This window comes from Cladophialophora immunda (genome assembly GCF_000835495.1).
Source record: "Cladophialophora immunda strain CBS 83496 unplaced genomic scaffold supercont1.1, whole genome shotgun sequence".
Lineage (NCBI taxonomy): Eukaryota > Fungi > Ascomycota > Eurotiomycetes > Chaetothyriales > Herpotrichiellaceae > Cladophialophora > Cladophialophora immunda.
This window is the reverse complement of record NW_015622541.1, coordinates 6,885,795-6,898,865: the sequence shown is the minus strand read 5'-3', so window position 1 is coordinate 6,898,865 and position 13,071 is coordinate 6,885,795. Positions and strand designations below refer to the sequence as shown.

At 53.4% G+C, this 13,071-nt stretch overlaps 5 protein-coding genes across 5 annotated transcripts; 3 read left to right on the top strand and 2 right to left on the bottom strand.

Annotated features, from left to right (window-relative positions):
* Positions 1–26: 26 nt before the first annotated feature.
* PV07_02019 (uncharacterized protein) lies at positions 27–2,328 on the top strand. The gene has a single exon (XM_016388605.1). The coding sequence runs from the start codon at positions 65–67 to the stop codon at positions 2,138–2,140; it is 2,076 nt and encodes a 691-aa protein (XP_016255533.1). The 5' UTR covers positions 27–64; the 3' UTR covers positions 2,141–2,328.
* A 410-nt stretch (positions 2,329–2,738) lies between these two features.
* PV07_02018 (uncharacterized protein) lies at positions 2,739–3,086 on the top strand (the record flags this gene model as incomplete). Its single annotated transcript, XM_016388604.1, has 1 exon — positions 2,739–3,086. The coding sequence occupies one exon, from the start codon at positions 2,739–2,741 to the stop codon at positions 3,084–3,086; it is 348 nt and encodes a 115-aa protein (XP_016255532.1).
* A 961-nt stretch (positions 3,087–4,047) lies between these two features.
* Positions 4,048–4,984, top strand: PV07_02017 (uncharacterized protein; the record flags this gene model as incomplete). The annotated part of the gene is made up of 3 exons (XM_016388603.1): positions 4,048–4,279; positions 4,329–4,866; positions 4,918–4,984. 3 exons carry the CDS (start codon positions 4,048–4,050, stop codon positions 4,982–4,984), a joined length of 837 nt encoding a protein of 278 aa, XP_016255531.1.
* A 136-nt stretch (positions 4,985–5,120) lies between these two features.
* Positions 5,121–7,138, bottom strand: PV07_02016 (uncharacterized protein). Its single transcript, XM_016388602.1, has 5 exons — positions 6,830–7,138; positions 6,575–6,590; positions 6,307–6,360; positions 6,153–6,184; positions 5,121–6,015 (listed from the first exon to the last, which is right to left on the bottom strand). Exons 1-5 carry the CDS (start codon positions 6,852–6,854, stop codon positions 5,525–5,527), a joined length of 618 nt encoding a protein of 205 aa, XP_016255530.1. The 5' UTR covers positions 6,855–7,138; the 3' UTR covers positions 5,121–5,524.
* Positions 7,139–7,212: 74 nt separating this feature from the next.
* PV07_02015 (uncharacterized protein) lies at positions 7,213–9,914 on the bottom strand. The gene is made up of 2 exons (XM_016388601.1): positions 9,097–9,914; positions 7,213–9,050 (listed from the first exon to the last, which is right to left on the bottom strand). The coding sequence occupies exons 1-2, from the start codon at positions 9,284–9,286 to the stop codon at positions 7,549–7,551; spliced, it is 1,692 nt and encodes a 563-aa protein (XP_016255529.1). The 5' UTR covers positions 9,287–9,914; the 3' UTR covers positions 7,213–7,548.
* Positions 9,915–13,071: the final 3,157 nt, after the last annotated feature.

The following is a 13,071-nucleotide window of genomic DNA, read 5'->3' as shown; positions in this document are numbered from 1 at the left end:
CCTCTACAGCCTCTGAGATGTGCACATGGTGTTAAGTGCGCGAGGCTTCTCGTTAAGTATAACCATGCCTCACGGCCGTCCAGCAAAACGGAGGCGCCTCTCTCCGCCGGTCGACGACAGCAAATCCTCTCAGACTATCAAGGCCTCTGACCTCTTCGTCCGCGCCGCAGATTGGGATCTTGAGCAAGAATACGAGAAGAAGTCGAGGCAGAAAAAGACCAAAGAGTCAACGAAACTTCCCATTAAGACCGCCGAGGGCAGGTTACAGATAATAGAAGAAAAGGCGCCGATTGACAATGGGGAAGACTCCGATAGTTTTCTGGGATCCGGCACAGACGACGAAGGCGAGGAGGACGAGACCCCTCCCACCGAGACAGAACCCTCCGCTCCGCAAATCCCTCTCAAACAACAGATTGTCGCCGCGAAAGAAGAGATCGCCCGTCTTGCAGGTCTACTGAATGAAGATCCTGAAGAACATGCCGGCTCCTTCAAGAAGCTGGCGCAAGTCTCGAGCCCGACTTCGCCGATCGCGGTTCAAAAGCTGGTTCTTGCCGCACAAGCAGCGGTGTACAAGGACGTAATCCCGGGCTACCGCATACGTTCTTACAAAAATGAAGAATTGGGGAATAAAATCTCGAAAGACGTGCGACAGACGAGACAATACGAGCACGCCCTCGTCACCGGGTACCAAGGATACGTCAAACAACTGGGCAGTCTCGCGAAGACCCGAAAGGGCGATGCAGAGACACTCTCCTTGCGCACTATTGCGATCAACTGTGCATGCACACTGCTGCTTTCAGTGCCACATTTCAATTTCCGGACAGAGCTGCTGAATATCCTCGTCCACGAAGTCGCCAGCCGCGAATCCTCGCCCGACTATCTCAAATGCATCGAGACACTTGAGGAGTTCTTCTCACATGATGAAGACGGAGCCCCGTCCTTCGAAGCCGTCAGCCTGCTCTCCAAGATGATGAAAGCCAAGGACTACCGAGTCAGGGAAGAAGTGCTGAATACCTTCTTCCATCTACGTCTCCTATCCGAGCTGCCACCACCTGGCTCCGGCGGCAACCCGGAAAGGTCAGAACAGCCGTCAAAGCTGCACGGACGCAAGGTGAAGCAACAGACCTCCCAGCACATTTCCAAGCGCGAACGAAAATTGCGCAAGCAGCGCCGCGAAGTCGAGAAAGACATGGCCGAAGCGTCGGCGCTGGTCAACCACGAAGAGCGCGAGAAGATCCAGTCGGAAACTCTGAAATTGGTGTTTGTATCGTATTTTCGCATTCTGAAAGCCAGAATACCAGAACTCATGGGTGCTGTGCTGGAAGGACTGGCAAAGTATGCGCATCTGATCAATCAGGATTTCTTTGGAGACCTCTTGGAGGCGCTGAAGGAGATTGTAAGCGCGGCTGATGAGGCCGTGAGGGGCGACCTGGATATGGACGAAGCTGCCGAAGTAGAGAGGATGATAGCGACAAACGCGGACGGTGAGACGATCCGCAACAGGAAACGCGAAGGCCTGCTTGCGACACAAACGGCATTCACGCTGCTCTCGGGCCAGGAGGTCTCCAGAGCCGCCTCGGGCTTACATCTCGACCTGAGTTTCTTCACCGCGCATACCTACCGTTCACTATACCCCGTCTCCCTGGACGCGGACGTCGAACTTGGACCGAAGTCGCTGCGTCTCCCCGATCCCCACTCCTCAAAACCTGCATCGTCGTCAGCGTCAAGCCCAGCGCATAACCGAATCAACATCTCTACACCGATCCTTCTACTCACGCGCGTCCTGGCATCTATCCTGCTGACGCCCTCGTCCCCACCGCCCACACAGACGGTGTTGTCGTTCTTCAAGCGCCTACTTACCGTCTCGCTTCAGCTGCCTGAGAAATCCACGTTGGCCGTGCTGAGTTTGATGGCTAAGATTGCAGATAAACACGGCCGCAAGATCGAGGCGTTATGGTACAGCGACGAAAGGAAAGGAGATGGGGTATACAGGGGCGAAAGCGAGAGCGTGGAAGGCACAAACGTGCTAGGGACTGGTAGCGGGGTTTGGGAGGCCGAGTTGTTGAAGAGACATTACTGTCCCAAGATCAGAGAATCGCTCCAGACGGTCGAAGGGATCATTAGGGATATGCACAGATAGCTGCGAAGTTGAACGGTTGAGTGGGCGATCACCTGTGGCCAGTTAAACGGGTTGTCTCTCTATCGCGCACATGCTTCATATCTCGACGCATGTAACCAGAGAAATTTCACATGTCTTTCCGAGCAACGTTCTTCGTCCTTCAGCGAATGGGGCATATATAGGTATCACTCACGCCTGTCTGGTCTCTGGTTCCTTTGTAAAGCCGTCTCTTCTGTCTCTTGCAACGCTCACTTCCACCAGTGAAGATAACATTCCGCAAAATCCTTCCCGTGTCTGGAAGCCCAAGCAGATGGTTTCAGAGTTGGTGGACCTGAGGAGAGGGCAGCTGAAGTGGTTATGCGCAGACAACACTCGAAAACGATCTTCTCTTCGAAACGGCGGACGCGGGGGTTCCCTGGGTGTTGTTCTGGGTGTCTTCTGTCCAGCAGCAACACCGCCACTGTGGCTGGGTTTGCGTGATGTCGAGGGCGGCGCCGAGTGGACGAGGAGGGGCTGATGTGTTGACGGGCTGATAGGACGATGGGTGCCACCAGGAGCCGGCTCAGCTGTGAACATCCCAACAAAACCCTGGAAACATTATCAAGGCACATGCCACCGCATGCCATGCTTTCACATGTGCGCCTCTTCCGCGCCAATCGACACATGTCAGCCTTCCCACTCCTCCCTCGCGAGATCCAGATTGCATGCATCCCCGGCACAAACCTTGCGGGCACCAAGCATGTGTCTCCGGTCCTCAAAGCTAATGCTGCTGCTGCTGCATGCCATTGACGCCTCTGTCCCACATGGGCGTGGGAAGAGTTTACGAGTGCCGCGCCCAGCCTGCCAGGCCTTTGGGACGATGGCATCTCAAGCCCATAAGCTCCCCCGGAAAACTGGGGGGCCGTGGTATGACAGGTGGGATGCCATGACGCTGGCTTTGTGTCCCAGCTTGTTCTTGTGTTCTTGAGATGTTGGTTGCGGTCAGAGATTCCCAACTTGTTCGTTTCTCGAGGAGTGGTTTGCCTGCGGTCCGAATTCCTCAGCTCGCCCTTGACACAACCTCCATCCCTTTTCTTCCACCGATCAATCACAATCTCGGTCCGAAAAAGCCATCGGCGGATTTGTCCTGAAGATCAACCGGGTATTGCCGCACATAAACATCAGAGAGCTGACATCTCCTGACTTTGGATAGCTTGGTCCGATCTCAGTTTCTCGGATTCAGGGTCCTGCTCCTCTATGATAGCCCTGCAACCTTGGAATTTACAAGCTGGTGGTCACCAGTCAACGACACTTGGTTCTGAGAGCTGTGCAGCTTCCAGGGAATTGTCATCCCCATCATCCACGAGGTATGTAGCGATTTCTCTCTTCCGATTTTCGTTATCTTTGCCTATCTCTTCTTGTGGTTTCCTTTGCATCAATTGGGAAGGGGACATACTAGATTGGTGCCGCCGCGCCTTCATCGCCGAGGCAAAGACCTTTCGTGGCCGTATTGTCATGTATGACTGGCCTGTGAATCTCCTGCTGCTAGTCCAAACAAGGGGCAGTGCTTCATCCGGGCATGGTTCGTTGGATAAGTAAGGGCTTTTGGTATAGCGAGGAAGGCCTTACGCATCACCACGAGCCTGGGGCCAGTCGCAGCCGTCTCAGGGCAAATAACCAGGATACTCTTCAGGTGCGACCTCGCGAAAGCCAACAACCTCGCGTTGTGTTGGAACCGTGGCAACCCAGCTGTTTATGATATGCAACCCCATCCTTACCACCCCGATGTCTTGCTGATTATGATTTCTTGCGGTCTAGTGATATCCAAGGCACCTCGGTTTCCTACAACTTTTCTCTTGCTCTCCGCTGCAGTCGGTCCACCTTGTGTGTGCTGCAGTTTCTCTAGAAGGCTCCTCGAACTATTCATCGTCACACTACAGACCTTCGAGATGGTGGCAATCACGATTACATTCGAAAAGGACAACGTCCAGCCTCCAGTGTATATTGCTGGATCGTTCACGGAGTGGTCCCCGAGAGAGATGAGCTTCGAGACGGCCCCAACGACCGGCTCTACCCAGAACGTCTTCTTGTACAAGGCTGACCTCGAGCCTGGTGATTACCAATACAAATTCAGGCTCGGACCTGGTGATTGGTGGGCCCTGGATGAATCAAGCCCAACAGGTCTCGCCTAGCTCTCGACTGTCCAATGCGCAACGCTGACTGGTTCCAGCAAATGATGAACAAGGCAATGTCAACAATGTCATTTCCGTCAAAGCTCAGGTGTCTGAGTCCCCGCCCGAAGACGCTAGTGAACAGATCTCCAAGCCCGTTGCTTCCATCCTCAATACAAGGGACGCTCACATCATAGAAGACGAACCTGTTCGCCCGAGCGAGAATGGTCTTCCATCACAGCACAAAGATGTTGAACCTTACCCTCCTGCTGCAGAGGTCGTGTCGAATCTCCTCGAGCCTCATGATTCCAAAGAGAACGGAGTTAGCGCGCAAGATCCTAAGATCATCGACGTGAAGCAAGTCAATCTTGACGATAGTGCAGGCAAAATAGCAGGAGATGATATCGCCACCAGAAAGGATTCAATCCCGGACTTTGCTCCACCGCCATACTCGATCGCTACCAACGGGAATGTCTCGCCTCCTGCAACTTCAGGCACTGACGCTGTTCCCTCCGAAAAGCAACCGGCGGGACCAACCGCCAATGGAAACCCAGAAACTACCCCGGAATCGTTCATGTCGAGGATTTGCAACACCAGGTGAGCCTGTACCTTCGCGGTCACCAAGGCGTGTCTGACAAAATTCTCAAGAAATCTAGTGTTGGTCGTCGCAATCGTCGCTGTCCCTGCTGCTGTATCATATTACCTGCGGCGATAGCATGCTGGTGGTGTCGACGTACAGACTCGGGTCGACGCCTGCAAATCCAGCCTCTATAGTGCGGTTGGACGTATAATGTCTTTTCCTTTGATGAGAGTTCGTTAGTAGGATACAAGCGGGCGGCGGGATTGAGCTTTCTGGGTCTTGACTTCGTGTTTGTTTTCAGCGGAAGCTTGCGAGTTATAAAACGGACGATCTTTCAACTCTTGCTCTTTGCTTGCTTTCCCAGTTCGTTCGGACCGCACATGGTGCTCTTGTCCGCAAAAGCATAGAGGTATACAACAAATCTTGGTCGAGCAGCAGGATTCCCTCTCGCCGTAGGAGCTGGAAGATTGAGTAGTCCGCATCCATTCACCCCTTTTCCTTGCGTTGAGTGCTAAGACTGCAAGCAGTGATTTGTCTTCCCCCCTTTGTTTCTGGAGTTCCAGCATTCTCCTTCTCAGAGTCTCCTCTTCTATTGCTCCAAGCCGGCGACATTCTGCTTCCTCTTCCCGGTTCTATCATCTCAGTCCATCCATGTCCCCAATCCCGCTTGCCAGACTACAAGCGACAAAACGTCTCCACAGCCTGCCTGGTGTCCTCCTTGGTCTCCTTGACCAGGCCACTGACGGCCTTGAACTTGTCGTCCTTGGCGTCGCCGACGAGTTCGAACAGCACGCTCTCGCTGGTGGTGACGACGGCGCCCTCCCTGGCCAGCCGGGCCAGCGCGACGGGCCTCTCGCCCGCGTTGCACGACGACACGCCGTCGGCGATGACGTACACCCGGTGGCCCGCCGCGAGCAGGTCGAGGGTCGTCTGGGTGACGCAGATGTGCGTCTCGATGCCGACCAGCAGGACGGACAGCTTCTCGCTCGGCGACGCGGCGAGGGTCCGGAGGTGCGACTGCAGGGCCGGGACGAGCATCGAGAAGGCCGTCTTGTCGATCGCCTCGGGCGTGGCCTCGGGGAGGAGCGAGGTGAGCTCCGCGACGGTGGCGCCTAGGCGCGAGGCATTCTGCGTCGTCACGAAGACGGGGATGTTGAGAATTTTGGCTGTGCAGGTGAGACGGTAGCTGATTAGCGTACCATTGTTTGCGATGAGAAGGGAAAAGACGACAGAGGGAAAGGGGAGGGGCGGAGAAGGGAATGCTATGTGGAAGAGGAAATAGTCCCTTTTTGTCCTTCCTTACCTGCTTTAACCAGCTTCTGACTCGTGGCTATCCTGTCCATTACGCATACCCGTATGAGTATTATTCAACCCGACCGTATCTGGCACTCCAACCACTCCGTGGTCCCCGGAACGGGGGAGCGGAAGGCGGTGACAAGGGGTTTTGGGAAACGTACACCTTTGGGAACTCCCAGATCGCACTGCGGAATTTCTCCTGGATGTCGCAGATACTGCAGATCGCCAGGCGCAAGTCAGCAACGTCAGTGAAAAAGGTCGCCGCAGCATTCTCAAGACCCCAGGCCTCCGCCACATGGCGAGTGGTAGACACATTGGACTCGACAAGATGGGCCACGAGGGTGACGGGCTCCTGGAGGAGGCAGCTCGACTCAGATGTCCCGCCGGTAGAGCGGTGTATTATGTGTCTGGGAAAGGGAGGAAACGTACAATAAGACCGGATTCGCTGCAAATGAGGAGATGTCAGTAAGTAAGTCGCATCAAATGCAACGCAATGGGCTTGTCCATCAATCCATCCACCCTTTTCTCAACCAATTCGTGCGTTCAAGCCGCTCTCAAAGGATTCCCATGTCCAAAGAGATGATCCCTTCTCGAGCTCCACCGCGGCCGAAAGAGGTTGATGTGCGAGAAGAACAGACGGTTGCCCCCGCCGTTGGCAAAGGGAACGCAACCAGGGAAACTGACCGATTCTTTTACTATTCACCGACATCTTTCTTGCCCGCCTTTGCCCTAAGGTCTATACCCTCCGAGCGATTGAGGTTGGTGGTCTTTGTTCAATCCTACCAGGTAAGTAAAATTGCCCTGCTCTTGTGATGGCTGATAAAATCTTGTCAAGGAAGGACACGTCGGTTGTACTGGGATGGACTGGGAAAGGAGATAACTTTGTGAGAGAGGAACGCGGCCGTAGTTAAGGGTGTCGCTGTGTTGTTTTGAGTGGGAAGGAAACAATGGCTGGGTCGTGTGGTGGACGTTCAAATGGACGATGGATGATCTCACTTCTGTCTTGTGTCGGCGAGAATCGGGCGAACGGGACAATGGCCGAAGATGTCAAGTTGGAGCGGCAAATCGAATTCCCACAGGCAGCGTGTGGGGGACGCAGCCTCATGCATCCTTCATTTTGTGAATATGAATGTCTGGATTACTTTTGCAAGATTTGCCTCGTACGAGACTCTTCTGAGTTCTATCTGCCCTGACTGTCCCACGTCTCCATGCGACGAGGTCAGACAACGGCCTAGAGTACACGTCAATACCAAGTGAAGCCCGCCCTTCTGACCATCCTCTTCCTGCCCGCCTCTCGATCCCCCATTACCTTCATCATCATGGCATCAAACGGACTTCATCAAGTTCTCAGTTGAAGATCAACTATCCTGGTTCGGAGCGAGAGTCTTCTATTAGCCCTCCGCTCAACTGTTCGCCGTTGTTCTCCGTTGCGGCCCCGTGTTTAACCAACCAAAGGCAGTACCGGATCCGATTGGATTAGTTCGTGCCGTCGCGCTCGATTGAGAACCTTTAGCCTCTCCGCCAGAATCTGACTGAGCTGCAGCTTTTCCAGTGTCGTTCAGAGTCGCCTGCGCAGCTTCTGTGCCATTTGGGGCTGTGGCTGACGCAGAAGGAGTTCTGGTCGCGTTGGCCATTGTCTTTGTCGGCCGCAGAATTTTCATGGTTCTCTGCGTGTGAGGTCGCGCGTAACTAGACGAAGTCTTGGAGCTCGCATCGTTGGGAGTACCAGAGGAGACAGAACGCCACGAGTTGGACCACACCCCCGATCCAGATTTGGACATTGGCGTGGTGAATGACTTCTCACTCCCAGTCGTAGACTTGGAGTCGTCGGCAGGCTTTGCTTGAGACATATCCAGACTGCTTCGTGTCAACGGCTCCATGTGTTGATCCGCTCGATGCATATCTCCCGGTTCGGACGGTGTGGCAGAAGGCAAGCTACTGGGTTGAGCTGCAGTCGGTGATACAGTGTTCTGGGCTGTGTTGAGTCTTTCTGGTTGGCCAATGACTCCCACCGGTGAAGCGGGGGGCGGTAGAGTTTCACCGATTGACAACGATCGATGGCGAGAGACCGTGCACAGATCCTTGAAAGAGCTATCGTCTTCAGGTCTACACAACGGAATCGAGACTTGATTTCGTTCCTCGTCGAAAATCATGACCTTGTCCTGTGAGAACAAAATGTCGGCATTGTGTGATCTCAGAACGTCGCTGCCGAGGATGATCTGTATCGACGTATCGGTCACCGTCTGTTCATCGACCACAAACTTGACCATCAGGGCAGGGATTGGTGACACTGGACTAGCTGATCTGACAGCAGCAGGACTGTGGATTTTGGCTTCGGTCAGATAAACGGGTAGTCGAACAGAGCGATCACCCCCTTCTCCAAATATGGACTCTGTCAGGTCAAGTTTGCATAACAATGAATAGCTGACAGACGAAACCGTCGAACCGGTGCACATGGCGGCGTAGAGGAGTGAGCTGTTGGAAAACGACTGAGTCAGCCAGCAACGGATGATGGCCGGACACGGTCCTAAGATGAAGAAGCCTGGTGGAGGATTGCCTGAAACTCGCGGCGAGTTGTGTATTGACCCAAGCAGTCGACTCTGTTCAAGACCAAAGCTGTTTGTCCGACCAAACCCAGAGGGCGTGGGCCTCCCGTCAGAACGATGTGAAAGAGATCTTTCTGAGAGCGCGTGACCACCAAGTCCACTGCCTGTACGTGTGGGCAATTCCATTGACTGTCTTGAGGAGCCATAGTGGTTGTTGGCGCTCTCGTCGAACCGTACTGAGTTGGCCCTTGATGCGGCGGCCCTCCGTGAGTCGTCAGTGGGATCCAAGGTCAAGGAACTTATCATAGGATCTGCGTCAAAATTGCGGAAAGCTTCGGCGGCGGGGTTGAGTGTCGATTCTGTTGGCATTAGTATATATGGGTTTCCAAGTATGGGTCAGCTTACCATGATGCGAAGAGCCCAAGGGGAAAGGAGAGCTCGCCCCCCACAGACTTCTAGGTCTGCTCCCATCAGGGATCTTCTGCTCCAAACGCATGATGCGATCTGAATGGAGGGCCTGGGTTGCAGAGAGGTCGTTCAGTGTCTCTTGAATGCGCCACAATTCGTCTCTCGTGGCAAACTCGCGGGTGTCCATAGCAGTCAAGAGCAATCAGATCCCAAAGGCATTGACGTCGGAAGGGAGGGCGGTAGGATGCTGGGAGGTAGGAACCGTGCCACGCATAGGCAGACACTAGGCGGGGACGGACTTTTGTAGAGCAGAAGGAAGACAGTAACCACACCACCTAGCTACAATGCTCTCCTGGCTTGCGCCAGCCTGGCCAAACCCTTCCACCAGCCGGTATTTATTGGCCCAGTCTCTTTATTGTCTCATCCGTTGTTTGCTTTGGGACGTCCAATATTGCCAATGTGGCTGGAGCGGAGAAAGGAAGGTGAAGAATGCGCCGGAGTTTGCACAAAGAGTATATCAAACTGTCCGATGGCTATTCTTCAGGCAGAATGCCCAGGATCAGTGGACTGGTTCACCGAGGTGGAACGGAACACAACGAGGGGTGCGGGCAGTCCAGAAGCAGGCCGGGAAAGAGGTGATGTCGGACTAGGAATGCATGTGGTAGGGTGGGATGCGGAAGGAGGTGTGCAGAGGATCTGACCGCGTTGCAGTCTCGTACGCGCAACTGTGCAGCGTGTCTGGAAGAAGGCAGTAGTGGAGGATACAACTTGGTACGGAAGAGAGCGATAAAGGACAGTGTCTTGGTTTGGAAGAGACAAACGGCGACGTTATAATTCTGCGGCAACGACGACCGTGCAGTCTAGTGAATCTGCGTCTCACAGGTCCCATGGCGCACCGTACACCGCCAAGTATTTTCCGCTGCGCATCCGGCACAGAATCATTGGGCCATCGAGAAGGAAGGCGAGAAGGAGAAGGAGGTGGAGTGACGGCGATGAGGTTGGACTATCATACAGACATATTCGATGCAGAGTCCGGGAGTCTGCAGACACATGTCCTAGACTTCCCCCCGCTCAACGAATGAACGACTTCCCTTCAAAGGCATCAAGGTCATCCTGAAGCGGCATCACTACCTTCTCAAACACCGCGCTTCGTAGCACTTTATCGTCAAGTTGATCGCCATCAGGGCCAGGCCACAGCAGGCACACTTTCATGACATCACAATAGCGATAGCCACTCTGATCCTGCACAAATTTCAGGACTCGCAGCGCAGTTTTGAGAATAGCAACCGCTTTGAAGGTGTCATCGTCTTCCGCCTCGCACAGTGTGTCAAGAGGTTGTCCAAGAGATAGTTCGACCAGTGCTGGCCCGGGTGGGAAAAGAATACTGTTTCTGATAAGAGCCGGGCTGGTTCTTTCGCCAGGTGCCTGGAACTCAGCTCTTGGTGCTGCCTGAACGAGAGCTCGAGAGAGATATGGAAGGCAGATCATGGCGTTCTGGTAGTCTGCTTGCGACTGCAGCAGGATATCCTCAAGACCTCGTTGCGATTCCAGCCAGCTGCCGTGGAGCTGGAAACTCCAGAGGCTAAAATGGCTGCAAGGAAGCGTCTGTTGCGCTGACTGACGGCCGGCAGACGAATGGCACCCTCCTTGGGAGATAAAGAACTGTCTCGAGAATGTTTTTGATGGACCGGGTAGTTTGATTAGCGGGGAGTTTTCTAACAATGTAGACATCGTGCCGTCGCAGATTGGGCTTATCGATGAGGAAAACAATGTGTTCGCGCTTTGACCCTTCCGGCGAATAGAGGTTAAGTGCGTTACAGATATCGTGAAGCTGTTGACCAGGATTCCCCTGCCTCGGCCATTGGAGGGTTTCGAGGGTTGACTCGACAATACCGAAATGGACGTCTTTCGGGCGACTAATATTAGCGGCTTAAGAGAGTTGTGCCTGCACAGGTATCCGCGGTGTTGCAGGATCAGTATCGTCTTGCAGGTCGGCTGCTTCAATCTCGACCTTTTCGCCCGCAGTCAAGACTTCTGCTTCGCTCCCTTCTGCGTATGAAAATCGATGGACAAATTTGGATCTCATCTGCATACATCTTGACCCACCAGCATGGCCTTTGCCAGGCGGATTCTCCAGACGCAGCTGTAGGATGTGCCTCGTCTTGCATGGACAATCCCAGCAACTACCACAAACAAACGTGTCGTAGACACTGCGAGCATGCCGTCTGATCTTGGCGTAGTCTTTCAATAAGCCTCGGTTTGGCCAACATGCTATCCGAGACTCAGCCAACTTGTGGATTTGTTCAGCGATGGTGGAAAGTGTTTGGTTTGCTACTCTGATCTTGCCGAGAAGAGCTTCATAGACCCTTTTGGAAAGAACGTCGTTGAACCTTTTCAAGTTGCGCATCGTGCTCGAAGGCGGCATATCGGTACCCAGCTTTCCTTCGGACTCCCGAGAAGGGAGACGAGCTCAGTCATAGTTGCCATATAGGCTGCGTAGCTGGTCTTCATCAGTCTCTGAAGGTCTGCGTTGTATTCGCTGCGTTGTATTCGCTGCGTTTCCAGAAGTCACTGTCGGGATCCTGCAGTAATGCCGCTATGTCCGCATCATCATGCACTATCTGGACAAGTACTCTCTCCAAAGTATTTTGAAAAATGATACTCTCTGTGCCGAGGCCATCTTGGAAGCGCTTGGCTTCTCTCCGATATCTGCGGGTTGAAATCAAGGTCTTGATGGTGTCAACGCCTTCGCGATATTCGCCAATGAGGTCCAAAACAATGGGCAGAGCTCCGAGTACAACACCAGCAATTTCGAAGCCTGAAATGGTAGAATCTGGGAAATAAGTATCCTGGAAAAGTGGCGCGAACAAGACCAAGTTCTCGGGGACGGCTGACCAAAGTATGCCACCATATGTATCAAGGTAGGTGGGTGGGTAGCCTTGGACACTGGACGGGCACACCCGCCACCCCGCGGTCTATAACCCCACCTTCTAGCTAGTGTAGTGCTATAACAAGGTACACAACTGGCGATCATAGTTTCAAGGCAACCACTGGAGATGTGCCAGGTTTGTGCCCCACTTTCAACCTCACAAGCCGTCTCTGTCCCTCCAAACCATACAGGAACCAGCCTTCCACCGTCCCAAGATCCTTCTGTAATATATCCATCGTCCCTGGGAACCGGGCCGTGAGATATCCCCTAACATGAGCTCAACGACATTTAGTTTGTTGCCAGTCAGTGTGCCCACTGAACGCTACCTTTCAAACTCCCATTGATGCCTCTGGATCGACGGTAAACATCGGCAAGGTAGTCTAGAGACACGACGGATTCGAGTTCTATATCGACAAAGTTGCTGGATTGTCTGAAGTTGTTCAACACCACTCTGGCTAAAGATGAACTTTTCAGACCATTATCTGGCATACCGAAATGTATCTGGAACTATGAGCTCGGAAGACTAAGGGTAGGGGCTGCAACCATTTGCGCCGATCAGAAAGATCAATCCTCTCGAGATTACCGGCTAAGGAACGCCTCGCATGTCAAATCACAGATTATCAACTAACTTACTGCAGAGCTTGAAGATCACGTTGCAAGACCTCGAGGAGGTCCCTCGTCAAGCTCAATGAGAAATATCCAGACACAGATGAGAATTCCTCTTACACGAAATGCTAAACACTCTACTGTAGGGAGCTCTTAGCTCAGCCTCGTAGCACACCAACACCACTTCGCCATGCTCCAGCACTCCGCAGGCTTCAACCCCCGTACAGTTCTATTGGTACTTCGTACACGAGCTAGAGCGCATACACCCTCTCTCTACTCGGCAATCCCCCAAGTACGGCAGCAGTGGGTGTTCTACCACGAAGACTCTGACGACGAAATGGCGAGCATGACTGAAGATGACGAAGGGCTGGCAGTATTTTTGGAAGATGATTAAATCCTATACAGGTCTGATCAACGGCACGATGTCTACATTGTTA

Coding starts and splice junctions, on each gene's coding strand:
- PV07_02019 (XM_016388605.1), top strand. CDS start 65: ATGCCTCACGGCCGTCCAGCAAAACGGAGGCGCCTCTCTCCGCCGGTC.
- PV07_02016 (XM_016388602.1), bottom strand. CDS start 6,854: ATGTCGGTGAATAGTAAAAGAATCG. Junction 6,185..6,306: donor ATCTGGGAGTTCCCAAAGGT/GTACGTTTCCCA, acceptor CGTAATGGACAG/GATAGCCACGAGTCAGAAGC. Junction 6,016..6,152: donor TCAGAAGCTGGTTAAAGCAG/GTAAGGAAGGAC, acceptor TCACCTGCACAG/CCAAAATTCTCAACATCCCC.
- PV07_02015 (XM_016388601.1), bottom strand. CDS start 9,286: ATGGACACCCGCGAGTTTGCCACGAGAGACGAATTGTGGCGCATTCAA. Junction 9,051..9,096: donor CTTGGGCTCTTCGCATCATG/GTAAGCTGACCC, acceptor TAATGCCAACAG/AATCGACACTCAACCCCGCC.